Here is a 25806-nt window from a genome sequence, read left to right on the forward strand (position 1 = left end):
TGTATTTCAGTAACCATACGGGTTTAGACGTATTTAAGAAAATGTTGTGATAGAAGTGATACTTTCTGCAAAACCGATCAATTAAAGCAGATACTTTATTAAAATTATATCTATTATGATATTTTTTATTGGATGATCTGATTCCGGACATGTAAACTCTTAGTTGGACAGCGGCAACGCAAACAGACTTTTAAGGCCATTAACAATCCCCATTATCCTTTGTTGGGTAGATTTCCCTCAAACTAGAACTAGTTGTCGTATTCTTTTATTCAGGATGTCACTGATGAATTTCTCTCTTAATGAATAGAGTTTCAGCTCTATTAATAAATCAGCACAGATTTAGTGGAAGGAACAAAATTATGTATTGACCTGGATATTTAAGATGTGCCACAGATGTTTGAGTCAGTCGCCATGTGGGAAAACTCACATGATCTAAGTCTGTCTTCATTCCATCTGTGAACTGCATGAAGACAGTATATTAATGATTCTTTCATTAGATACAGTTCACAAAACATGTTAAGCTTTTATTTTCACCTCATTTAATGTGAAGACAAATGTGACGATACTCAACATGCTGAAGGAGGCCATCTAGTGACAATGACAAAGACTTGTTTTTATTATTGTGACCTTTTCTTTCTTTTCTTTCCAGAAGATCTTCATGACGATGAGAAATCAAGAAAACCTTGTCAGGGTTGGACGCCAATAAAACTCCCGATCATGGAAGGAGAAAATGTACTGAACTCCACTGCGAACAGCAGTACGACTGATATCCACCTGGTTTCACACAGTCTGTGGGAGGTGATCACCATTGCAACTGTATCGGCCATAGTCAGCCTCATTACCATTGTGGGGAATGTTCTGGTCATGATCTCCTTCAAAGTCAACAGCCAGCTAAAGACTGTGAACAATTACTACCTGTTGAGTCTGGCAGCTGCAGACCTCATCATAGGTGTTTTCTCCATGAACCTGTATACCTCTTATATACTGATGGGCTACTGGGCCTTAGGAAACATTTCCTGTGATCTGTGGTTGGCTCTGGACTATGTAGCCAGCAATGCATCGGTCATGAACTTGTTGGTGATCAGTTTTGACAGATATTTCTCCATCACCAGGCCTCTGACCTACAGGGCCAAACGGACGCCCAGGCGAGCTGGGATAATGATCGGTTTAGCCTGGATGGTGTCGCTCATTCTGTGGGCTCCACCGATACTATGCTGGCAGTACTTTATAGGCAAAAGGACCGTCCCTGAGAGGCAATGCCAGATCCAGTTTTTCTCTGAGCCTGTAATAACCTTCGGGACAGCAATTGCAGCCTTTTATATCCCTGTGTCAGTCATGACAATCCTCTACTGCCGAATCTACAAGGAGACAGAAAAGAGGACCAAAGATCTGGCTGAGCTTCAGGGGATTAACTATGCCACAGACTCTGGGGTCTCTCAGCCTCCAAAGACCATAATCAAGTCCTGCTTCAGTTATAAACTAAAATCAGCTTCACACGACAGGAACCAAGCATCTTGGTCGTCTTCCAGCAGGAGCAACGCTGCCAAATCAGCAGCCACCACCAATGATGAGTGGTCCAAAGCAGGTCAGCTAACCACCTTTAACAGCTACGCATCCTCAGAGGACGAGGACAGGCCTGTGTCTCCGGGAGGCTTCCAGGCCTCGTTCAGAAACCAGGCTTGTGAGACCGGCAAGAGTGTGGTGGGCCACGAGAGCGAGCAGCTCAGCAGCTACGACGATGATAGCTACTTTCAGACACCACCGAAAAGCAACTCTCAGAAGAGCGGCAAGTGCGTGTCATACAAGTTCAAACCTATGGCCAAAGAAGCTCAAGCGGAGCACCCGGTCAAGAACGGTGACACCAAGATGGCATCGTCAACGTTTTCCTCAGCCGAGTCCATGAGCATCCCATCCACGTCCTCGACGTCCAAGCCCATCGACGCCACGCTGAAGAACCAGATCACCAAGAGGAAGAGGATGGTGTTGATCAAGGAGAGGAAGGCAGCGCAGACTCTCAGCGCCATCCTGCTGGCATTCATTCTGACATGGACGCCGTATAACATCATGGTGCTGATTTCCACCTTCTGCTCAGACTGTATCCCCCTCTCCCTCTGGCATCTTGGCTACTGGCTGTGCTACGTGAACAGCACCGTCAACCCCATGTGCTACGCCCTGTGTAACAAGAATTTTCAGAAGACCTTTCGCATGCTCCTACTCTGCCAGTGGAGGAAGAAAAGGATCGAGGAGAAACTTTACTGGTACGGACAGAACCCTGTGGTCAACTCCAAACTGGCATGAACTATTATTTTATTTTTTTAATGGTGTATGAAGAAGGCTGTAAATTACGTGTTCCTTCTGATAATCTTGGCTATATAAACTTGAATTCTACATAGAAAAATATAAAGTTAATTACTGCTCGACCTATGAAAATTGAAGACCCAAAAATTGTCCGAATACACAAACTATTAATAATGATCTAATCAGATTCAAATATATTGAAAACATCAGTATTCCCCCTTAAATTGGTATACACAAAATACCAAGGATTAACACGCAGATTATTTCCTATTATACTGTATTTGTATTCCAGCTGCACTGTTGAATATATGAGCCCCTAATAAAATGGGTATAACCTAATAACTGTCGCTTTACAATGATTCAAACTGTTAAAATGACCAATTTCCCCTCAAAGATGAACGTAACGCGAAAAAACCGCAGATCTGTTTTAATATTGGAGCTAATGTGTTTGAATTGAGGATGAACATTTCAGAGTTGCTGATTTATTTTAAAGGGCTAACATGTGTCGTCTTGATGTCCGAATCCGCTTGCAATAGTCAGAATTTAACTTGATAACTGATGCCTTTTCACACGTGCCGTCATTATTTGTAAGATGTTCTGCAAAGATTTCAGCGTAATTATTTCATAAACGAAAAATAACACCAACCCTTAAAAAAAAAAAAAGACAAATTTTATTCAAAAAACATGACAAACATGCTAAACAAAATCACATGTTTACATAGAGAACGGTCTGGAGGGTTTGAGAGCACACAGTTAAATATAATCTGTTTATTACTCTTCATCCTCAGGATTTGTTTTTGTATTTTCCTTTGAGTATTGAAAAACAGTATTTGTTTTTTCTGAATTACTGTAACTAAATCAATTTCTTTTCATATCTTTATTGTATTTCTGGCAAACTTGTAATGTACTGTGGCAAAACAATGTTCTTTGTTTGTGAAAAGCTCCTTTCTGTAGACAGTGAGAGGACGACGAGGTTTGATAAGCTATATGTCATGAAACCCTGTTTTCGATACTGTGATAAAACAGAAATCTGCACTTGCAATTTTGGGAATGAAAGACATGCTTGGCTTCATGTACTGACTTGCTGGAAACATAGCTAGAGTTGAAACAGTGATGCATTTTTATACTATGTTCAAAGCTTGTGATTCTTTTTGTGTGTTTCTTTTCAGTATTTTGTGATCATGTCCATGGATTTCTGAATAAAATGTGGTGAATCGAACGTCCAGCTAAATTATTGAGGTTACCCTTTGCAGAAAGAAAAACTAGAAAATACATTAAGCTGAACACTTAGTCCATAATATTTATCACTTAGCTCTCAGTATAAGACAGCTTATAGCTCGTCTTTGATGCAGTCTTTGCTGTAAATCAGTTTTACCGTGTCTGAGGGTTTCACCATCATCCATGCATATTTGCACAGTCGTTCCTTGTTGCAGTCCTTTTGCCAGTAGATTACATTCCTGCGGTTTAGATTGGCTCCCGCGCAGGCATCATACCACCAGCCTCCTCCAGGAACCCCCTGAAACTCCAGCTTGGCACAGTTTTGGAAGTAGTTGTCGTTGTCTCTGTCTTTCGTGGTGAATCTCTGGTTGTCGTGCAGGTAGTTCTCTGTGTCCAGGGTCAGAGCGTCTACAGACGTGCCCTGGAACAGCCCCAGCCTCAACCTGTACGCTGTCGCTTCGTCCTCAACTAGTAAGGGGTCATACTCCCCCAGCTTGGTGACGGCGTCCGGGCCTACTAGTTTTACTCCTAGTTTATAACGTCCAGGGCCGCGCGTGAGCTGATGAAGGTGTTCATTCCCAAGCCAGTGATCCCCGGACACCCCACCGAAGCCGTGCTTGTACTCGGCCCAGGTGCGATCAAAATTCACGCTGCTGTTGACGGTGATGTGCTGCACAACAGTCCATCCTCCCTCCTGCATGGCACAGTAGGCCACAATGGGCGAGTCGCCTGGTTGGATCAGGTAAACACCATCTGTGGCCTGGCCTGAAGAGATCATCAGCATTTCATGACAGTCTCTGGGCAGCGCTGATGGGCAAATACACACAACAGTCATGACTGTGAATTAGCACAGGGTGATTACACACACATTTCTCAAAGGATTCTGGGATGTGTTAGAAAGTTTTAGAAAGTGTGTAAAAAGTTTAATCCTATTAGATAGTGTTGATGTAAGTGATGTTGACCGTCCCCAAAAAGTTAGGTGGTGCTAGACTTGGAGGGACACATGTAGCTTTTCCACCAGTTTTCCATTTACTCATTCAAGAATTATTTAGATTTACATTTCCCTAATATCTCAGCTCTTTCCTTTAAAATCACAAAGTCAAAAGCTACACTGTGGTGAACGGACAAGCACATGCAGAAAACAGACGTTATATTGAATGTAACAACAACATTGCTTCTCAATGGTTTCCAGGCAAGTCCTTGATCAATTGCTAAACTATTACAACTGTCTATCTCACCGAGGTACACAAATCACCTCCCGGGACACAGTGAGTCAGTGAGTGATTTGTATCTACTGTGGAATTTGACCCACGCCCACAGGAGAATACACAGATAATCGTAAATAAAGTTATTGCAGCACTTCAAAAGCCTTACATGGGAGTTTCATACAAAATAAATACTCTATCATCAGCTAGAGTTAGGAAAATTCTCTGAAAGTGACAGGCTACACTAACAAATGTACCTCTCATTTCACGGTTCCGCACCGTGTTCTGCTCCTCAGGGGGAAGCAGATGCAGGTTCTCAGCTTTGAGATGCTCCGTGTCAACTCCAGCGACAAAAAGCAGAAGCATCAGGGCCGCAGTAGCTGGCACCCAGTATCTCCAACACCTCATCCTGCACTTTCCTCCATCAAACCACGAGATGTTAGTTATTGATACAGAGCTTCTAATTTAATTCAGTGAAAACACAGCAAAACTGTACTCGAGAAAATATACATTTATGGCCTCTGACAGTTTAAAGTGTATATGCTTACCTTCAGTAAAGCGCCTTGTGTGTGATGACAGAAATATTTGATCACTGAATCTTCACACACAGTATTAGCTTCCTCTTACGGAATGACAAAGCACTAGAATGCAAACAAGTCTGGCGACTGCTGAGTTCCGATTCAGAGTTCAGTGAATGGCAGGTCTCTTCACACACAGCCTCCTCCTGCCCAGCCACAGCTGGACTTCAGCCTCGGGTTCACATCACAATGACAGACATCAATTCTCCACTTATCTGTGTCAAGTGAGATAAAGCTGTGTAGAAAACAAACCCCATATCTCTGCCTCAATTAAATCACTTCAGTGAGGCTGAAGTCCAGGCGAGACTGAACTGAAGGGATTAACCGAAATCTGATGCTGTGTTAAAACTTGAGGTAAAGAACAGTGAGTTAAAGTAAAATGTGTTCTGTTGCAGAAAAGTTGAGTATTGATTTTATTTATTAAAAGAAACATATTTGTACTTTTTCTTCCTACATCAAAATCATAATAACATCAACAAATTATATCATCAGGGAAATTAAATCAGGCAAACTCAAACAACATATCAATGACACCAATTTTTGATTCTTAGGGTCATCGAACAACCACATTTCTGTGACAGAACTTCAGAATAGGATCATTTCATACCAAAAATGTATATTGCACATCCTCAGTATTTAAACTGTTCAAGTTCTTTTGTAAACTAATAAATACACTAACCTCTACAGACACGGTACAGTACAATCCAAGGGCACAATCCAGGAGCAACTCTTATCTTTTCAGTTAGGTTTTCATTTCAGAATATTTCAGGTCACTGTTACCATAGAAACCTCTGCTATATGGCTCTTTATTGCTGTCAGGTAAGTTGAGACAGGTAAGAGTCAATGACCTGGGGGGAAAAGATTACGTATGTAAGTAAGACACACGTGTTTGTACAGTTTGTACAGTTTAAAGATACTCACAGTCAACAATGATGATGACATTCATCATGTATTCATACAGCACTGACCTTTGCCTTTTCTCCTGCAGCTCCTGGAGCAAATTTCAATGAAGGTTCATCAAGCCATAACTCCATCAACAGCTGATTAAAGACCTGAAAATTCCTATAACAAAAAAAATTACAAAATAAAAAATGATTAAAATGTTTTTACCATACATTGTGACTAATTCTGACTCTGGGTTTATATAGACTGTATATAAAGATGGACAATATGTCTCCTCACACTACCCAGAAATGAAAGTAAAATACTGGGATGTAGCTGCAGTAGTCCTCGACCAATCAGGCATCAGCTCTCAGCTGTCAAACATGATGTTTCACCTCATTTTTTTATCACCAAATAACTCAAACACCCGAAAATGAACACTTGAACAACAGCATGCTCAGAACTACCTCAAATAAACCATCTTTGAGACAAATTTATTTGACGTGGTCTATCTCCCGTCCATTAACATTGAGGAAATGGGATTTCTGACCCTTACTGTATGTAGCCCGCCAGCAGGGGGTGATCCAGACAATTTGGCTTCACTTTTGGGGAGCCATCACAGCGTCCATCTTTATTTGCAGTCAATGTTTTATAGACTGTATGTTCTGGTTTATTTTACTGCATATTAATACTGTTTGTACTTTGACAAGACAATTTTGTTTTTACAAATGCAGCATGTTTTCAAATCTCATAAAAACTCTTACTTCTCTAACACAGCTTCAGATGATCCACTGTAGCCGCTTGCTCTTAGTTGCTGCCACCATTTTTTCAAAACTGAATGTATCCAGTTCAAACCAACTATAAGATATCTGCAAGCATAAAAGACAAACAATCATTTATTTGCATTTCTGTAATTACTCTCCTATATGTCCTTCTGTGCTTTACTTTTGTAATAGCTCTATGAAATTAGAGTTTACTTCTGCAGGGATACTCACTCTTCATACGGCTTGGTGAGGACTTCCGTAACTAAAGGAAATAGGTCAACACAAAAGCCAATGGTAATCCTCAGAGAGTCCTCGTCAATGCTGCTGGGAGATTTAGATTTAAATAAAAGCCACAAGCGGCATTTCTCAGGTTCTTGCCAAATACAATGCTTACCTTCTGCTTATCAGTGGGAGAAAATCGACAAACACTCCAATGTCTTGGATTCTGTACAAAGAGAGTAATGCAACACTTTTGAAAGTTGAACATATCGCGTGTCACATGTTTGAAGCCAAACACACACAACGTACCTCAGGAAGAATGTCAATAGCTCTCCAACATTTCTATGCCACAATGTGAAAGCTACTTTCAGTCTCAGATTTCTTCCAAAGAGCACGTCAATCATCGCGCTGTGATCCTTTGAGAGCTGAAAAATATGATGGGTTCAGATGTATACTGCATGTTAGCGATCCTCCAACATTAAGGACAGGAATAAACTGAGCTGAACGAGCGTCTGACCTCAGAAAGTGCAGAGCAGTCTGCCTGCTCAGAACCAGTTCTACCAGTCCTGTGGTTATGACTGACATTCAGTGGGAACTCCAGCGGGTCCATTTCAAATATTTCCTGGTGCACGTCCTGTAGAGAACTCATCTCGTCTTTGTTTGCAGCATCGAAGGTCCTCCCAGACCCGAGCGGCATCCTCCAAGCCAGCGTCTGGTGATGGGTCTTCCTCTTACAGGACACCACCCGCTTCACTCTGCGGGGGTTGGTACCGGAGCGACTCGCTGAATACCTGTGTGAAGTCAAATGTTCAAACATTCTGGGCAAAAATGAAAACACATAATGCATATGCTGTAGAGAGCACCAATTTACCTCTTTGTGTTGAATTCCTCATTCTTATCATAATCCACCTGTATAGAAAAATTGGTGGTGATATACTATAATAGACAGACTATCATACTTAAATACATTTCTGATATGTAATGAGTAACGCAGCTCACATCTGTGATGTTTCTCCACTGAGGGTAGGTCACAATGTACTGAGCTGCATCAGGATGGGAGGGAAGTTCAAGACCTTGATAGTCTCCGTCCTCACTGTTAGAGTCCATTATATCTAAAGAGAGAAGAACTTTTAAATCAGTTACCTAGAAAAAAAACGTTAGTATTATGACGAAACAATGGTGATGTGTGCTTTGTTCAAAACAATTCTAATAAAAGTTCAAACAAAAGACATTACATAACGATGGAAACCTCTTGCATTAATTGAGAAAAATCAAAATCTTTGTACTTAATGTCTGATCACAACAATCCCAAAGTTCCGAGGCACCTACACAAAGCTGAGTAAATAATTGATAACAATGCGTAAGACACAAGTATCCTCCAAAGTCCACCCATCCCCCAAGATAAGACTGGATCAAACTACAAAAGAGAAAATGAAACTCTAGAGCTTCTGTTGGGATTTTCAGGTAAAACACAACACGCACACACACGCACAGACTTAATAGTATCTCTATTCAAACACATACACGTTATATCGCTTTTTTTTTTAAATGATAGAATAACCTTTTCAACATCAAGTCTCACGGGTTCTCCAGGCTGAAAAAAAAACTCAATTTCCCATAACCACCGGCGGCACTGTTGTTCTCCCACACGGTGTCGTAGTCAGGAAGTGCTCTCGGGAACAAAAACAGCTGAGATTTTATTGTGAGTGTTTTTAAATGATTAACGGCACATGAAGTTAACCTGTTCGGCTCGGGGGGTGTGCTCTCGGGGGGATATGTATCCATGTCTTTAAATTGTGAGTGTCGTTTAGAGACAAATTAAAAAGCGCCATATTTTCTGTAACAACATAGTTAACGTAGCTACTGCTACTACGGCTAACAGCGAACCTCTAAAAACAGCTGGTGCTACAACCTCCGGTCTTAGAGACAGGTAATGAGAGTGTGTGTAGACTTTACAGCTCTTACCGTGAAATGTTTTGCACTCACCTTGTTTTTCTTTTAGCTGGATAGACAGATAAATAGATAATTAGATAAGTAGACAGACAGACGGACAGACAAATAGATGGATGGATAGACAGGCTCAGCTAACACACTCTTCCAACTGACTCACAAATACCGCCCTTTAATTGGAGAATAAAGCCTCCTTTTCATTCTGCAGCTCGTGCCATGTGCTCCCTCTAGTGACCGAGCTTCTCATGGTGCAGATTCCCTCGGTAGAGAGGTGTTGGAGCAGTCAGCCGAAGTCTCTGGGGTCTCAGGTTAAAATGCAGCATTTGCTTTTGCTCTCCTGCCCCTGACATTGTCTTATTTGTTGTTGTCCTGATCAATGAGGCATATCAGCTGTTTGCCCAGGGGACCATTATTGATTCACAGCCTGGGAAGCTAATCTCTGTTGTACTTGAGCTCACTTTCACAGCCCCCCCCAACGCCACCGAACAACAACATCAGCTGCTTTCATTGACACATCATCTCTTTCCGTGCTGTTTCCTGCTGACACTGCTGTTTTGGGGGGGGTTCTGCAGATTCATCGTCTAGGTCGGCTGCAGGTTGACTGATGTTGACCTCTCTTCAAAAAACACAACACGACTTGTGCGTGTGTGTGTGTGAAGCTGCCAGGGAGCACTGTGTAAACTCTCACTAAGTCAGGTAAGTTCTTGGATGCTTTAGAAGACATATTTTATGGATTTACTTTGTCTTATATCTTGGTGTCATGTGATTTCTTGGAATGATCGCTATTTGAAGATCATGTGATTGTGGTGACCAAACAGTTTCGTTTTCTGGGAGTGTGTTGCTGCTCTAACCAGCCGTGTCTTTCTGAAGCACAGTGATAAAATGGAGCCTCTTCACGCTGCCTGCGCCTTGTTAAGCCTTGCACCTTTGTTGGTGCTTGGTGTTGTCCCCATTTGGACTCAGCCAGAGCAGGTGCATCTCTCCTATCCAGGTAAGTGTCTTGACTGTTTCAGCCAGCTTCATGTGTTTTCACTTAGGAATGCTATTTTACTCTGTATGAATACAAGCCAGTAACCGATTCATATGGATCACAGATTTGCAGATGTTTTGGACATATCCCTAAATTTTATGAAAACTCAGAGCTCTGGTATTTTTAGAAAGTTGAACTTTGCAGCACTGGAGCTGTTCCGCACAGGTTCACCAAATAAATACAAATTCCAAATCCTTTACAGTTATCTTGTTACTAAATGACAGGGTTTAAGACAGCATGAGAATTAATGGCTGACGTCTTTGACGATACTTTTAAGTTTGTTCCCACAGCATCTTCTGCTTTCCTTGTGCATAAAAAAGGGAACTTCTTTCTGTCACATATATTAAATGTTAAAGAGTCGGCTTTCAGTATTGAATCCGCCCACAGTTAAAGGATAAAGGATCAGGCTGCTCTGAACATTGACTGCTCCCGGTTTCAGTGCTGCTGGGCTGGTGTAAAAACCATTTCAATCGATCAAGTCAAACACCAGAGCAGAGTGGAGTACCATATTTTACCGCCAGGGAGGGAAGTAACACTATGATCAGAGGGACAGCTTACCGACACAACCATTTTACTTTGTCAGCTTCAATTCTGAAATGTTTTCCTGTCAGCTCCGTCAATTTCCTTGGAGATTTAATCTGCTATGTCTCCTCTTGTTGTCACCCCAAACTTCATGATCTTTCTACTAAACAGACACAACATTCCCAAAGCACATGTCCTGCTCAAATTTTTTCATTCATCCTCTACAGCTCTTCTCCCAAAACAGTCTACTCAGGCTTATGGAAAGATATGAGACGTTTCTATTTCCAAACAGTTACACTAATTGATTTACTCGTAGCTACTGCAAAAGTTACTAGGCTTTACAGTTTGCTTTAAGGACCCCCACTCCAATAAGAAAACTAGGTGGTTCTCACAAGCACAAGAAAGTTTTGCTGTGCTAGTACTGTTTGTTTCAGTCAGTGACTCCGCTAAGGGGTTGCATAACAGGCAGTTTGAAATATATGATGAGTTTTGTGAACCTGAACCATGCAACACTACTCTAGAATAAAAATATAAAAATGTACAAAATATTCCCCTTTTAAACTCTGTAAATCATTTTATTGTAGGTTAGATGCACCTTATAACTACCACATGTATAGTTTGGATTACATGATTTATAGAGTCAATGCCATGGAAATGCTTTTCGTCTGTCCTTATGAAGGTGAAACATGTGGTAGTCATTTAATGAATTGATGTCTTGATGAATTGAGTACCTGGCCAGTTGTCAGCTTAACTCAGCTGTGTGATGGGTGTATCTTGCCAGCGGCAAGATCAGAAGTGCCACTCTTGTACAAAGTCAGCCATTTCATAAGCATCTGTTGGCTTTCTATAAATGCAGCACTAAGTGAATCCAGTGTCTCTGTCAGATCAATCTACATCGCATTTTCAAAAGCTGGAAACTTTTCTTCACAGGCGTGCCAGGCTCCATGTTAGTGACCTGGACCACCTTCAATAAAACAGCGAGCATGGTGGAGTACGGCCTTCTGGGGGGTCGGCTCTTTGAGATCAGCGTCAAAGGTAACACTACCCTGTTTGTGGACTCAGGAGAAGAGAAGAGAAAGATGTACATCCACAGAGTCACGCTCACTGACCTCAAGCCTGCTGCTACTTATGGTGGGTAGTGAATTAATATTAATGAATTAATATTAATGACTCTCTCTATATGAAGATTAAAACCTCTTTATGTTGTTTCAGTGTACCACTGTGGCAGTGATGAGGGCTGGAGTGAGATATTCTCCTTCACTGCTCTCAATGACAGCAGCCATTTCAGTCCCAGGTTCGCTCTGTACGGTGACCTGGGCAACGAGAACCCTCAGTCTCTGGCTCGACTACAGAAGGAGACTCAGCTCGGCATGTACGACGCCATTCTGCACATAGGTAAGCTCCACAGTGATAAATGTGCTTTGGCATTTCACACAGTAAAACCTGTTAAAGAGTCATTATCAGTACAAGACATTACGCAGGACTCGCACATATGCGCTGTGTTAAAAATTCTTGCTGGCACAATCTTCATGAACACTATAGGCATTTACAACTTCTACTTGGGACACGCATAATAGCTGGTTTTTATGTGAACATCCCATGCTAGCTGTTATTTGTGATGCTAAAGGGAAATACACAGGAAATAAATTCAACAACCAGGTTCGCCAGCGGCCTCTGCCTCCTCCCTACAGGCTCATTTTGACTACTGATGTCAGACAGGTCTCATATTTACATTAAGGTGACACCTGTGCTGTTTCATAGAGTTGAGCCGAACCACAATGCAGTTCAACACATGATGTCACCACATTCAAAGTGAACGAGCACCATTCTACATTGAAATCTCCAGCGTGTACATGTGTGTGCTGCGCTAGTCACCAGATTGTATTAACAAAAGTCAAATCAAGTAAAGTAGCTGATATCCAACAGAAATATCTATTTAAGGTAGTATTGTAATCATTACATAATCCCTAATTCTGCAATTTTTGCTTTAGAACAATATGTGCATGATGACGCACATGTCACTTGATTTCTTTATTATGTTATTTAGAGTTTAGATCTAAAGTGAAGGATTATTTTTGACCTTTTAGTGGAAAAAAGCTTAATACCACTCTTGCTGAGTATTAGATGAGAAAATGGATACCACAGTGAGGTCTGTGTACGAAATCTGATGCTAGGAGCCAGTAGATAATTTGCTTAGCTTAGTAGCTTGGAAACTGTTAGGAAAAAAGTCTGCCTACTCACACCTCTTATGCTCAGTAATTAATTAGTTCTAACAGCAAAGGCAGATCCAGACTAGCTGTTTCCAGTCTTAATGCTTTGCTAATCTAACCGTCTGCTGGCCCTAGCTCCATGTTAACCATAAAAGTGCTTCTCATCTTACTCTATGAATCTTTCTTTGCATATTTCTCAAAAATGTTCCTTTTATATGTTGTTAAACTATAAAGTTGTGGTAAAGATTAAAAATAACTTCAAAACGAACCCATTCTAATATATCTGTCTTTGTTTCTTTTACAGGGGACTTTGCCTATGATATGCATGAGGTATTTTGCCCCTTCTCTTTTTCCTAATATCATAAACTGTGATGATACTTGAGCTCAGTTAAAATTACTGGCAACAAATTTCTTTCGTCAATATCTTATACTCGTAAAGCTGCTCTTTTCTCCCACTAATTCCACAGTGACAGACATGATAACTGCTTTACCTTTCCCCGCCGCCCCCTTCCCAAGACTCACCGCTGTTTATTATCGGCGCATATAAAGGCACTCAGCTGTGGTGGAGACACACAGCTTATGATTAGCACTGATGTGAAAAGCCTTAAGCCTGCGGTGAAAGATGAGAGTTCGGCTAATGTCGCCCAAGTATTTCATGAATAAAGAAAATGTGCCATTCAAAAACCCCTGAACTTTGGTCCCAAATCACATATTTGCTCATACGAAAACCTCCCAGCTGTCATCTGTGATATTTAGCAGACATAACCTCGTCTCGGATGATGATATAATTTTGTTCTGAATTGAGTTCCTGCATTATTAATGCCTTTTTATTTTAATATGGAGAGAAAGCTAAATGCAATCAGCCGACTCAAGACAAAATTCATTGTGTTTTCAGCTTGTGTGTGCGAGTACATCCTGCGCTTTCACTGATATTATAAATAGAAAAACAGAGAGAGGGAATTTTTTTCTGAAAGGTCATTAATGGCTGGTAAATGCCGTCACCACAGACATGAACCGCAGTCTGTATTTAAAAGCTGTTTAGCCAGTATGAGGATATCTAAGACAAAGAAAAATCTCTTTTGGTTTCACTGAGGTTTTGAATGGTCGACTGATGAAAACTTTCCTTCATTACTTTGGAAAATAGAATTAATTTTCAAAAACAATTGGGCTGAATATCAGTAAATGTAGAAAAATAAAACATTGTTGTGAAGCAGGAAAATCTCTGGCGTCATGTATATCGACTGAGTGTTATTTTCCCAGGACAACGGCAGGATCGGGGATGAGTTCATGAGGCAGATCCAGTCCATTGCAGCCTACGTGCCCTACATGACCTGTCCAGGCAACCATGAATCTACATAGTAGGTGGAACTCGTCTCTTGACTCATTCGGACACATTTTGAGTGTAACTCAGACTCACACGTGCAGTACAGAGATCATACTGGATACGTGGTCGGGGAGTCCACATGTTCTCTGACTGTGTTTTGTCTGTTGTCTGCTTATTGTCGTCCAACGTTTTCCTTTTCGTTAAAAGTGTGCATGTGCAAACCCAACCCCCCCCCCCCCCCCAAAACATTATGGTCTGCCACAGTTTTTCCGCCATAGGAAACACTATGGTCATTCGAACAGATGGGAGCTATTTTGGTCAGTGAAGCCTGGAGCAGCATCAGGAACCACCAACATCTAAACAACGCGATGCTCTCCAAAACTAACATTTATCTGAGTAGGAATCATCAGCTCGCTATCTGTTTGTGGATTCCCACTGACAGGATGCGGTGGTGGGACGTGTCTCCATTTAGACTCATCATCACTGAATGTGGTGTTGTAAGTCTGGGAAAAAAAGAGACACGACAGTGAGCAGAGAACATTGCAGGGACCTAACTGTGTGGAAACAAATCAGAGACAATAAGTTAATTTTTGATCATCAATAAGTTCTTAATTTGATAATGAACCAAAAGTCACAATGAGCATATATTAGAAAAAATGTATGTAGACTCAAACTTCTTTGGATGGCCGAGGCAAACAACCCGCAGGGGAGTTAACCAATAATAGACAAATCAATGATGAAAATAATCATTTGTTTAAGTCTAAAGAAATCATAGTTGTCTTTAGTCCAACTGTACATAGTATTGTACATAGATATTACAACATATTCCTATTAAGTCTTCCCCTTATTAGTTTGATATAATGACTAAAAGGTGCTTTATTATTTTGACCGTTATTTGAGTGAATCTGAGAGTATTTGTAGTGATGTCTATGAAAGGTACGCTTGTATGCTACCTTTCCCTTTCAGAACTATAGTGTCATATCACAGACTGTTGATAGTCAGATCTTTTCAATAAGTACCGAGGTAAATCAGAAATTCAGTTTCATGGTATTTGGAAGCCTCTCAGCAACCTTCATATGCGTTTTATACTGAGGATCAGCAGCTCATATGTGTTAAATTCCAAGTACGTCTCCTGGAGTTAGTTGTGTGCTTTTCAAGGTGCTTGATCCTGTACCATAATATTTACTCACCACGGCTGTACAGAGTCAGTCCGCTCCTGGCCTTGCTGTGTGCAATGTGACTACTGCCTGGTCTTTATTATGGAGCCACTAACAGTAGTCTCTTTTTCTTGGCACCGCATCCTGACATAAGAAACTGATAATCAAGAAGCAGCTCGCTACATTACATAACCCAGAAATCCAGCCCCCTCTCCTATACATAAATGTGTGTTTTGTTCCGCGGTGTTGTTACGAATCCAAATATTCCCAGCTGCTGGCCCCGTGCATTTCTTCCTCACTCTATGTTGTGCTCCCGCTCCACTAAACTTCTCTGTTCCTCTCTCTTTCCAACCTCAAAACCGAACGGGTAAAAGGCAATTTAAAACTGTGCTGACCGCAAACGTTTTCAGTCAGCATTCCAACAGGATGAGAACAGCTCGTCCACAGAAGATGCTAAGGCCCCAATCAAGACAGTCTTTGTTCCTTTAGCACAATGTATGGTTCATCTGGGTCTCCGGGGGGGACTGGGACATTGCCGTCACCATTTAAAACAGCGTCTTGTGATGGGAGTTAGCGATATGCTTCCCTGACGACTGGAAATGGCTCCCTCTAATTTCTCCGACTGCCTGGATTAAGCTCATCAGATGATGAGAGGGAAGATTTGACGAGGAGGGAAAATCACGTAGGGTCAGTTTGAGAGTCAGGTTTTTCGCATTGAATTTGACATCCGGCAGATTTCTATCTCAATTTTATTTGAGTGGAAAAGCAAACACGTGGAAACGGGTTGCAGAACGTGAGTCACATGTTACACTGGACTTTCACGGGGCAGATTAATGACACTAATATAAGCTTATCATATTTGTTCTCAATCATATTTTCCACAGATGAGCCGCATAACAAAATACTTTATAGCCTGTGGTTGTCTTCATTTCTACCGGCTCATCCTTTCCCTTAGGGCATGCCCGGTGATATCACTGTGTTTGGATTCCCGAAATTATATTATTCCACTAAAAGAATAAACTGTTTATTTTTTTAAAGTCCTTCACAGACAAATCAAAATTATTGCCTGTTCCCTTCCTAGCCACAAGATGGAAGTATAAACCCATTTGTGAGTATTCCTGGTTCGGCATCACAACTGAGAACTCTGCACCTTAATTGATTTTCACAGGAGCTCATCATAGGGGCTCTATTTGAACTTCTTTGTTTAGGATTTAACAAGTCCAGAGAATTGATTGTTGTTAATGATTTGACATTTGTATTGTCAAATCAATTTGATATAAAATAAAAATAAAGTTTTTCCTTAAAATCAGGAATTAAAAAGGACATTTTGAAGGTTTAGCTATATGGTCTCATTAGATTTAGACTTTTCACAAGATTTCTGTGATCCTCCTTTTGTGTCCCCGCTCCTGCCTTTGACCTCTAACCCTGCTGCTATCAAGCCAACATTACTCAATTGGGCGATCTGGCCCACCCTGACCCGGCTACTGCCATGAATATTGCCCCCCTTTTCTCTGGTCTTTCTTCTCTCTTACGTAAGATAACAAAACAATCATTAAAATCACCTCGATGAGTTATGGCCTGTTGAGAAGACTGGCTCCTGCTTTCATGCTGAAATTAAAAACCTTGAAAAGAGACTGTCAGTTTGGCATCGGGGGGGCCGTTTCCATGAAAGAGATTTTCCCTGTTTGCATTTTAATATTTGTGTGGATGATGCTGCTCCTCTCTTGTTCTCCCAGAAGTGTGTTTTATTGTTGTGTGGTGCAGTATAACAAGTCTAGAAAAGAGTGGTGGTGATTGTGGTGGCAGTGATACATACAGTAAGTGTAGTGGCAGATTGATCACTGTAAGCACACTGCTATATCGGGATCAAGCAGGAACCACCGTGACTTGATGCTAAAACCGCTGTGGAAGTATTTTAAGCTGGGATTCCTCTAATGGAGGCTACATCTAAAATTAAAGACTTTTAACAAGATGTCACGGTTTAAAGAAGGGTATAGTTAGAGGCCCGTTTTCTAGATTGACAGGTGTAGTACACGTAGTCACTGTGGCTCCTGCTTGCTCATCCATCGCCGCTCCACCCTGGCTCCCCCCGTGGCGCCCCAAGTTTTGATGATCTGGCTCCAGAAAGTGACCATGATTCTAAGCTTGAAACATCCCCTTTAAAAACTTTAGGGTGATGTCACAGTACGTGCATGTTTTTCTACAGCCTTTAATTTAGCGGGGCAACCATTGAAGGCCCAGCTATAGCACAACCTATGGTTTATCAGAATGTCTAAGAATGGCTGGAAGCAGATGTCACCACCACTTGATGGTCAACTTTATCCGATGATATACAATCCTGCGTTTTCTACCGAGTTGAAGCGTAAAACTGAATATGGAGGAAAAACATAGTGATTTGAAGAACTACAGTCTCATTGTACAGCAAAGCTTGGAATTATCTACAGTGAGTTCTGAATGCATCATAGCTTTTTTCAGCTCTGGTGGACGCACCACAAAGATAAAAGAGCAGCTGCTTGCAGCGTTAATTGCTGTTTGTTGTATATTCAAAGAATTTAGATTATATGATCAGCCCACCTAATTACGTTTCTCACGATCTGGTTTGTTCACAGCAACTTCTCCAACTACAGGAATCGCTTCAGTATGCCGGGCCAGTCCGAGAGCCTGTGGTACAGGTAAGAGGACAGAAGATGATGTAAGAGTGAGAATGATGGGCTTTGATTGGCTTAAGCAGGTGAAAGAATCAGAAACAGTTGTGGTCACATGGAGAGCGGATGGTCACTGCACACTCAAAGCTTGGACGGAGAAATCACTTATCTTCCAACAGAGGTCCTGTGTCAAGCATCTTTGGAAAGTGTGCCAACCCTCCTCCTCTGTTTAAGCAAGCATTAATGTGCAGCCAAGAGAAAGTGGAGGCAGAGGATAGCAGCGCTCCCTTCTCTCAGTTTAGTTTGCCTCTCCCTTCTCTGAAACATGGGAGCGATACAGAGGAGCTATACAAGCGACTGTGTGACTCATTGCCCACTTGAGATCAACTTCTCTGACAGTAAGATAGTACCAGGCCAGCTGCCCACTCCTCAGTCACTGGGCCTTGATGCAAGTTGGCCATTCGCTTATGTTCATGGCTATGAACCAAGGGAGGCAAATGTAGACAACATGTGTACACAAATAAAATTAACAGCAGATGGTTTTCAGTTAAAAGGTTTGTAAGTTCTAACTTCAGGTCCCTATCGCCATCAATTTAAAAAAAGAAGTCCACTGGAAGAAAAAAACTGATATCTGTGGCCCCCAGGACAGTTATAAATACAACCAGTCATATGCTGGCTCAGCGGTCTGACACTAACTGAACTGCCTACTTGTATGACTTCAGCCAGGGAAGCAGAGATGACAGGTAGAAATTAGCGAACATGTCAGGGAAGAGTCGGCGTCTGGCAGTTGTCAGGCAGTGCACATTCATGCGATTTAGGGGCATAGCTTGGACAACAGTGCCAGTGAGAGGCGTTGGGATGTATCAGTTGCATATTTTCCAAGTGTAGCCCCTTGCTAGCTTCTCCAGGATAACCAACCCAAGCCTTAAGGCTCCATCTCTTCTCATATCAAGGTATAAGTGAACCCTCCTGTAGGTGGGAATGATCGACTCCTCTGTTTGCCAGTGACACGGTCTGAGGGTTGAAGTGGCAGCTGTATGACAAACAATGTGTGTCCGCAGCTGGAACCTGGGCTCAGCGCACATCGTCTCCCTCTCCACTGAGGTTTATTTCTACCCGGAGTTCGGCCCGGAGCTCCTCTTCAAGCAGTATGAGTGGCTTAAAAAAGACCTGGAGGTTAATAACCACACCATGAACACACTGATGAAAGCTCTGCTTTCTTCCCACACTTTTTCTCTGTCTCTCTCCAACTCTCTGTTTCGCTCCATCATAAATCTACTGATAGGTTTTTCTTTCTTAAATAATAGTACCTCTGTGATCTTTCTCACTTCCTCCCTCCTGATGTAGGAGGCCAACAAACCCGAGAACAGGGCAGCGCGTCCATGGATCATCACCATGGGACACCGACCCATGTACTGTTCTGATGATGACCAGGACGACTGCACCAAGTTTGACTCCATTGTAAGTTCAAACCACAGAATCCCATCCATTCATTCATAGGTTTCCCCTGGCCTACACAGTAATCATTCTTATGTAGATGGGAACTACACAGATCAGCCACATCATTAAAACAGATGAGTGGTTTCAATGTTGTGGCTGATCAGTGTAGGTCTATAGAAACCGTACAGTCTCACTGAGTGAGTGAGGATGGTGCCTCTCATGTTCCCACAAGGTCTAAAGTGTAAAAATTCCTGATGGCAGACATTTTATTAGCATAATTATTACTATTTTTGTAATAGGACTCTACCTGACATGCCTATATTTAATTTGGACAAGTAACAGAATTAGATTATTGTCTGTAAGCATTATATAAATTGCCTATAAAGGACTCATTGTTTATTGTTTCCTGTGTTATATGAAGAACAGCATGGCTTCGTTGTGGAAGCATTTATTTTCTTACATAAATGCATTTGTAAGCTTTATTTCCTGCCTGACACTTATATCGCTCCTGGTAGCAGACGTGTCGCACGTGTTGCACGGCTGCCAGTCCTCATCACAACCCATCAGCACGTTGAGTACGGTTTGCTGTCATAATCGCTGTAATTTGGACCAAATAGTTTCCAGTTAGAATACCTCCTCTCAGCACTTGGCAGTGTATGGAGAGAGGCTGGCATTGGTGCAATGGGCTTCTACCAGGTAGCGTTTCAGGTGGCAGGTAGAGTTTCTGACATCAGTGCCAATTCTTGCCAGTTTTATTATTCCTCTCTGCGCTGTCTCAGGTCCGACTGGGACTGAACGACACCAAACCACCAGCCCCCGGTCTAGAGGATCTATTTTACCGCTATGGTATGTTCCCTATTCGACAACCAGCTGTGTTCTGCTAATGGGCGCTTTAACATCACAAATTTGCACACTCAGACAGACTAATGTCCTAACAGTTGCAGAGAATGGAGCAATCCAAAAATCATTTATTAAAAAAGCAGACATTTGGTCTGGCTGATCTCCCACCAGCCGATTCCCACATGTTTTTCTTGTCTTACATTACTCAGACTTTTGTTTGTTGCATTTAATTATTTAAATTGCTGTGGAACCTTTGAATGTTTTGTTTGATCTGATCCAAAGCATTTGTTGTTTGTTGAGAAATCGGTAATGAAATGGGCCGAGGATCTGAGAATCAATAGATAACAGAGCAGAAGGATGTGCATGATTCAGTTGTTGAGGTAGTTGTTTTTTACAGAAGTTTGCTGAAGATCATGTCTTTCACAGGAGTGGATCTGGAGCTGTGGGCTCATGAGCACACATATGAGAGGCTGTGGCCTGTCTATGGAGACAAGGTCAGCTTTTACATGAACTTATTCAAAGCACTGTACATGTCTGTATGGCTCGTCTTGTGGCTCAGAGAAAGAGACGTGCTCTTCTGTTATTTTTTAGGTGTTCAATGGCAGCAAAGAGCAGCCGTATGTGAATCCAAAAGCTCCGGTTCACATCATCACAGGCTCGGCTGTAAGTACTTTCACATCACTGCATCATTGTTAATGCCTCTCCACCAGGATGGGTGCATGAATTGACAGCAATATCAACAAAAACAATGTCATGTATAGTACCCAGTCCCGTCTGTGTGGCATCTGGTCCGCCACAGAAGTTTAGCTCCAGCTGTTTCTCTGGTAAAGTGTTTTCTTATGTGGTAGCGAGCAGCACAGGGCATGCTTTGTCATGCAGCCGCAGAGGGATTAGTCATATTGAAACGCAGCCAGACTAACACCGAGGCACAGACTTAGTTGTAAATGTCGCACAGGCCTGGTGGACGAGGAAGTCATAAGGTTCATCGGTAACAGACTCAGTTTTATCGCTGTTGGATCCTCTGCAGGGGTGCAGAGAGAGGACCGACCTCTTCAATCCGAACCCCAAAGACTGGAGCGCATTCCGCAGCACCGATTATGGCTACACCCGCATGCAAGTGGTCAACACTACCCATGTTTACGTGGAGCAGGTCTCCGATGACCAGGTGGGCACACATGGATGAGTTGTACAAGCAACACAAATAGAAGAGACACAAGACATTTTAACCACAAATAATTTTCTTTTAAGTAATAACAAAACCTTTTCTGTCTTCCAGTATGGTAAAGTGATTGACAGCATATGGGTGGTGAAGGAAAAGCACGGCTTCTCCGCCTGGTTCTGAAGACCCACATCCTCAAAATGAAGTGTTCTGCTCAGGAAATGAACTGAAAACATGCACCTTCTTTTATGTTGCAGTGATTATCAAAATCATGTTTATTCATGAATCTTTGAATTTCAGAAACTTTCCATTCTGTTTTATAATAGTTTATAATACCGTATCCAATGATCAACAACTGTGAATGTATATAATTAACTGTTGTCTGCTTTTCAAAAATGTATTTTACATTTTAATAAATTTGTGATTTCTTTTTAACTAAGCATGTCTGGATTTGATCACTGCAACTTCACTTTGATTTGGTTTCAATGTCGGCCCTTCCTCGTTGCATGAATTATCCCCTGACAACAGACGTAGACTCACTGCAGCATACACCAGGCCTCATTCCCTTTCGAAGCATTATTTTCATTTCAGAAAATACACTCAGACAGAACAGGTCTCGCCTGGATCACTCTATCAAGATGACAGATCCTCTCTTGGCGTTTCATATCAGGATATTGGAACCTGGTTTGATTGTCCATCTGTGTGGCCGTCGGGATACAAAAAGACACATGGAAGCTTAGACGCCAACACAAAAAATGCTTTGCGGCTTTGGCCCAGAGGAGTGTGGCTCATTCCTTGACTCCCACCACTATGGGTGGTATTAATCCCCAATAACAACATGCTGCCTCTGATGAATACTGGATGACAACCTGCATAATTTTGTTCACACAACATTGTTACATATACAAAATCAGTCATTTATTAATACCCAACACATTAACATACGGGACGTTATTCGCCAGACGTTGTGATCCAAAGCAAATGTGTAAAAAGGAGACTGTTAAAGCTTCAGTCGGAGTGCTGTCTTTTTTAAACCCTGCGCTCAGCCCCCAAAACAACCAGAAGACACAGAATTTACTTGTCAACATGTGTCACAGCATGTTAGTGGCAATGAGCTCAGAGCCCTGAAGTAGTCAGGCGTCAGTAGCACGTCAGTAAATCCTCTGAGTTTTTGCACTCCTCTCTGATTTCGACGCCCCCTCACACTCACATACTCTTGGTTTTTCTACCAACTGCTAACTGCCACTCACACACACACGGCCTCATGATTGCGAAAGTAGCTTTGCAGAGAAGGCCCTGGCACCACTGAGTTCCTGACCTCCAACCTGCTCCCGCTGTACTCTGTGTATTGTCGTCTCCCACCGAGTGAGAGACGCAGGAGAGAAGCGGTTCAGACTGCACAGACCAGACAGGAGCTGCAGAGGAGAGCATGTGCTGCCAGACGGAGCCTCGACTCCGGCTACTTCTGTTTCCAACTGTTAGCGGCCACATTTAAAGTCCTATAAAAGGTGTTTGTTTTTCAGCTCATCATCTAATGTATGATGCACAAATGAATGGATGGAAAGTAGTAAGCAAGTCACGTGGCGTGCACGTTCTTTATCTCTTAAGTTCATGTGATTTCCTTGAAAAGTTGACAAAAAGACGTAAAAAAAACATTGATCGCAGTCCAGGAAAAAAAGAACTAGGAGAAAATAACATGTCACATCGGATCGCGTGCCTGTTGGTGATATGTAATGTGCTTATTACCGCCTCTGATAGAGGCACAGCAGGTTGTGGTGTTGTGGGTAGAGGCCTTTGTTGACAGAAAGTGATTCTTGCGTTTTAACATCTTTATGTTAGTCAATTTCAATCTTTCAAGTCAGTTTCGTTGAATTTTTCAACCAACGTCACGTTGAGTAATCACCTCTTCACATTTTCTGTCATGAAGCGACTTGATAACAACTGTTAGAAAGACTCAACTTCTCTATTTGATACCTCTTGCTGACCGATGCTCCTGCTAGCTCTAAGTACCACATTGACTGGACCCTGCCCTGAGTCTAACATTGGAATTTATCTCCACTTAAGAGCCTAGTAAAACAGAACCTACTGTTTGGTCAGACTACTGAATATCCCGAGTCCACAACATGACCACACAGCCTTTCCACTATAGTTCATTTCTTTGCAGCAGGCTAATGTCTAATGACACATCAACAGCTTTTTATCCGTCCCTAAGCTTGTGGCTCAGTAAAGCCTGTAGTCTCTTTCTCTTCACCAAACAGCCGTGGGACTTCTCGAAGTCACTTCCCCTAATGTCTGCGGTTTACCAGCATTATTTATCTATTTTCAAAAGTTTGAGGCGTTCAATAACGCAGAGACTAGAGAGGGCATCTGTGGTCTATCCCTCCACGGCTGAGGGAGCGGGCCTTTGATCAGAGGGTTAAACCGTGGAGACTGGGGACATGTGTAGTGAATTCAAGCCCCTCAGATGCGTGATCTCAGAGATATTTCATCAATCCAGAAGCTCAGCATTCTTCCAGAAACAAAAGCGCAGTCATTAGGCAGCCTCAGACCAACAGCGCGGAAAAACAGCCAAGTACCGTCTGTGCAGGAAAATCACTGCACATTCTAACCATAATTCCACTCACAACATCAACACCACAACGGATTACAGAGCTTCAGAGTGTGGCATCAACAGGAACATTGTGTGCACTGAGAACACGCTATGCCTCAGTAATTCTGAGGTAAAAGTTATTTTGACACAGGGTTTTTGTTTTTGTAAAAAGTATGTAAGGGAAACATATTTTCTCAATACGGAAAAGGTAAATTGAAACAGATCCAACTGGGTGTTTGGGTCAAAATAACATACACTGATAAAACACCACAGGGAGGCCAACAGCATGAATCCTGTCTCCTCACACCACCAAGGGTGTGAATCACTTCACTATAGCAAGGAGACACGTCAAAATGTGCAAAGATTGTTTACATTGAACACGTGTACTATAGGTTGTTACAGTAAGCAAGAGCCAACATTGTAGATCCTGGTTAAGGATAGAGTTACCGATGGTGAGGGTCTGTTCACTGAATCCTACAGTAAGCCTGCCCTGTTGACATAAGCTTCAGCTAACGGAAAGTAATGATTCCCGACCACCGCAGGACTTGCAAAGATCGTAGAATATTTCAACTTATTTGTCAATTGGCTGTTACGATTGGATTTTATATCCACACTGAGTTAGCAAACATTGGAACATTAGGATTTTGTGATTTAAAGCATGATATCTAAAAAGTTAGAAGTGAACTCACAAGTGAACAAATAGTTTAAATAGATTGAATGATGGATGATTGCTTAAAAAGCATAATGACTGCTATAGATTGTAAATAAAGATGGACAACATGCCAGCTCCCCGAAACTGAAGTTAAAACATCTCGATTTCCCCCAGGTGGATGGTTGCTTTAAATTCCCCACCTCCTCCATGTTAGCAAATTGGACACGCCATATCATTTTTTTCCCTCCAAAGAGTTTTTTCTGTTATTTAAGGTACTTGCCATCACACTGATGTTTTTCCAAATGCTTATATTTCCAGTAACTTTGGTCTTAATTAGTTATTTGATGTGATAAAAACAGGCAGCACGGTCGTTATGAACATCTTAGACTGGCTCGCGATTGGTTAGGCACGTGTAGCGACAAGACCTCAAAAGTCTGGCTCCACACCATGATCACTACTGTGCAGACTCCAAATTATGTCACCAGTGTATGGTGGCAGCACCTGTATATGGCATATTTCAGCTTCATTTTCAGTTGGAGGAAGTAGAGACGCTTTGTCAACCAAACAAACTTTTGGTTCCATTTAATTAAAAAGCATAAACAATATCCACCTTTTTATTATCAGTATTGGTGTGAAATAACATCCAGTTCAAAATGAATTCAGATTCTTCACCTGGATCATCAGAGTTATTGTTTATGAAGTGGCACCTGATAGAGCTATGGGGGTACCTGACAGAGAGGAAAGGGAAACACTGGTGTACAGGATACGTCTGTATAGAACTACTCAACCATCACTCATACATATGGAAACATTTCCATTCAATTCTGACCACAAGCACATAAACAGGAAACTTCAAAATGAAGCTAGCAAGTATCAATGGCACAAATGAGGCAACCATCCAGATGAGAAATGCAGCAATTTATCAGGAAGACATTAGATTAACTACTCTAATTTAGCCAAGCAAGAAAACCTCTAGTTACTGGAGGGCTCATCATCATCATCATCCTGCAATTTAACAGTGAAAGGACTCGGGGCCCGATCTCGATCTTCCACAAAGAGCTTCAGGAGACACAGGTCATGTTGTTCTGCAAACAGACAAGGCAAACCTGAGACTCCTCTCAGT

The 25806-nt window shown here is 41.9% G+C and overlaps 4 protein-coding genes across 13 annotated transcripts; 2 read left to right on the plus strand and 2 right to left on the minus strand.

Annotated features, from left to right (window-relative positions):
• The first annotated feature begins 717 nt into the window (after positions 1 to 717).
• Positions 718 to 2641, plus strand: chrm5a (cholinergic receptor, muscarinic 5a). Its single transcript, XM_053434946.1, has one exon. It carries the CDS (start codon positions 718 to 720, stop codon positions 2296 to 2298), a length of 1581 nt encoding a protein of 526 aa, XP_053290921.1. The 3' UTR covers positions 2299 to 2641.
• Positions 2642 to 2946: 305 nt separating this feature from the next.
• Positions 2947 to 5294, minus strand: zgc:194887 (uncharacterized protein LOC571819 homolog). Of its 3 annotated transcripts, none has more exons than XM_053434387.1 (3): positions 5270 to 5294; positions 4979 to 5130; positions 2947 to 4323 (listed from the first exon to the last, which is right to left on the minus strand). In XM_053434387.1, the coding sequence occupies exons 2-3, from the start codon at positions 5127 to 5129 to the stop codon at positions 3629 to 3631; spliced, it is 846 nt and encodes a 281-aa protein (XP_053290362.1). In that variant the 5' UTR covers position 5130; positions 5270 to 5294; the 3' UTR covers positions 2947 to 3628. The 3 variants fall into 3 exon arrangements, with proteins under 3 accessions (XP_053290362.1, XP_053290360.1, XP_053290361.1); XM_053434385.1 differs by having other exon boundaries at positions 4979 to 5135; positions 5270 to 5288; XM_053434386.1 differs by having other exon boundaries at positions 4979 to 5140; positions 5270 to 5288.
• Positions 5295 to 5314: 20 nt separating this feature from the next.
• Positions 5315 to 9553, minus strand: LOC128450740 (KATNB1-like protein 1). 5 transcript variants are annotated; one of them, XR_008340034.1, is made up of 11 exons: positions 9151 to 9549; positions 8164 to 8276; positions 8036 to 8073; positions 7682 to 7955; positions 7474 to 7589; positions 7340 to 7390; positions 7177 to 7269; positions 6946 to 7050; positions 6268 to 6361; positions 5979 to 6147; positions 5315 to 5514 (listed from the first exon to the last, which is right to left on the minus strand). XR_008340034.1 is itself a non-coding variant. In XM_053434382.1 (10 exons), the coding sequence occupies exons 2-10, from the start codon at positions 8269 to 8271 to the stop codon at positions 6115 to 6117; spliced, it is 912 nt and encodes a 303-aa protein (XP_053290357.1). In that variant the 5' UTR covers positions 8272 to 8307; positions 9151 to 9553; the 3' UTR covers positions 5694 to 6114. The 5 variants fall into 5 exon arrangements, 3 of the variants coding, with proteins under 3 accessions (XP_053290357.1, XP_053290356.1, XP_053290358.1); XR_008340035.1 differs by having other exon boundaries at positions 5315 to 5534; XM_053434382.1 differs by lacking the exon at positions 5315 to 5514 and having other exon boundaries at positions 5694 to 6147; positions 8164 to 8307; positions 9151 to 9553.
• Positions 8711 to 21880, plus strand: acp7 (acid phosphatase 7, tartrate resistant (putative)). Of its 4 annotated transcripts, none has more exons than XM_053434378.1 (15): positions 8711 to 8866; positions 9687 to 9810; positions 9985 to 10105; positions 11597 to 11797; positions 11879 to 12061; positions 13181 to 13206; positions 14137 to 14234; positions 17967 to 18029; positions 19064 to 19178; positions 19350 to 19463; positions 20222 to 20288; positions 20709 to 20776; positions 20874 to 20945; positions 21310 to 21447; positions 21559 to 21880. In XM_053434378.1, exons 3-15 carry the CDS (start codon positions 9997 to 9999, stop codon positions 21622 to 21624), a joined length of 1320 nt encoding a protein of 439 aa, XP_053290353.1. In that variant the 5' UTR covers positions 8711 to 8866; positions 9687 to 9810; positions 9985 to 9996; the 3' UTR covers positions 21625 to 21880. The 4 variants fall into 4 exon arrangements, with proteins under 4 accessions (XP_053290353.1, XP_053290352.1, XP_053290354.1 ...); XM_053434377.1 differs by having other exon boundaries at positions 9990 to 10105; XM_053434379.1 differs by lacking the exon at positions 8711 to 8866 and adding an exon at positions 8918 to 9094 and having other exon boundaries at positions 9990 to 10105.
• The last annotated feature ends 3926 nt before the right edge of the window (positions 21881 to 25806 follow it).

This window comes from Pleuronectes platessa, chromosome 11 (assembly GCF_947347685.1).
Source record: "Pleuronectes platessa chromosome 11, fPlePla1.1, whole genome shotgun sequence".
Classification (NCBI taxonomy): domain Eukaryota; kingdom Metazoa; phylum Chordata; class Actinopteri; order Pleuronectiformes; family Pleuronectidae; genus Pleuronectes; species Pleuronectes platessa.

Bases quoted from the DNA above. Each gene is read 5' to 3' on its own strand.
- acp7 (XM_053434378.1), top strand. From the start codon at position 9,997: ATGGAGCCTCTTCACGCTGCCTGCGCCTTGTTAAGCCTTGCACCTTTG. The intron at 19,179-19,349 runs GTTAATAACCAC...CTCCTGATGTAG, and splicing joins GGCTTAAAAAAGACCTGGAG to GAGGCCAACAAACCCGAGAA. The intron at 20,777-20,873 runs GTCAGCTTTTAC...GTTATTTTTTAG, and splicing joins GGCCTGTCTATGGAGACAAG to GTGTTCAATGGCAGCAAAGA.
- LOC128450740 (XM_053434382.1), bottom strand. From the start codon at position 8,271: ATGGACTCTAACAGTGAGGACGGAGACTATCAAGGTCTTGAACTTCCC. The intron at 7,956-8,035 runs GTAAATTGGTGC...GACTTCACACAG, and splicing joins GAGGAATTCAACACAAAGAG to GTATTCAGCGAGTCGCTCCG. The intron at 7,051-7,176 runs GTGAGTATCCCT...TTATGCTTGCAG, and splicing joins CTCACCAAGCCGTATGAAGA to ATATCTTATAGTTGGTTTGA.
- zgc:194887 (XM_053434387.1), bottom strand. From the start codon at position 5,129: ATGAGGTGTTGGAGATACTGGGTGCCAGCTACTGCGGCCCTGATGCTT. The intron at 4,324-4,978 runs GTACATTTGTTA...TTTGCCCATCAG, and splicing joins GCGGAACCGTGAAATGAGAG to CGCTGCCCAGAGACTGTCAT.
- chrm5a (XM_053434946.1), top strand. From the start codon at position 718: ATGGAAGGAGAAAATGTACTGAACTCCACTGCGAACAGCAGTACGACT.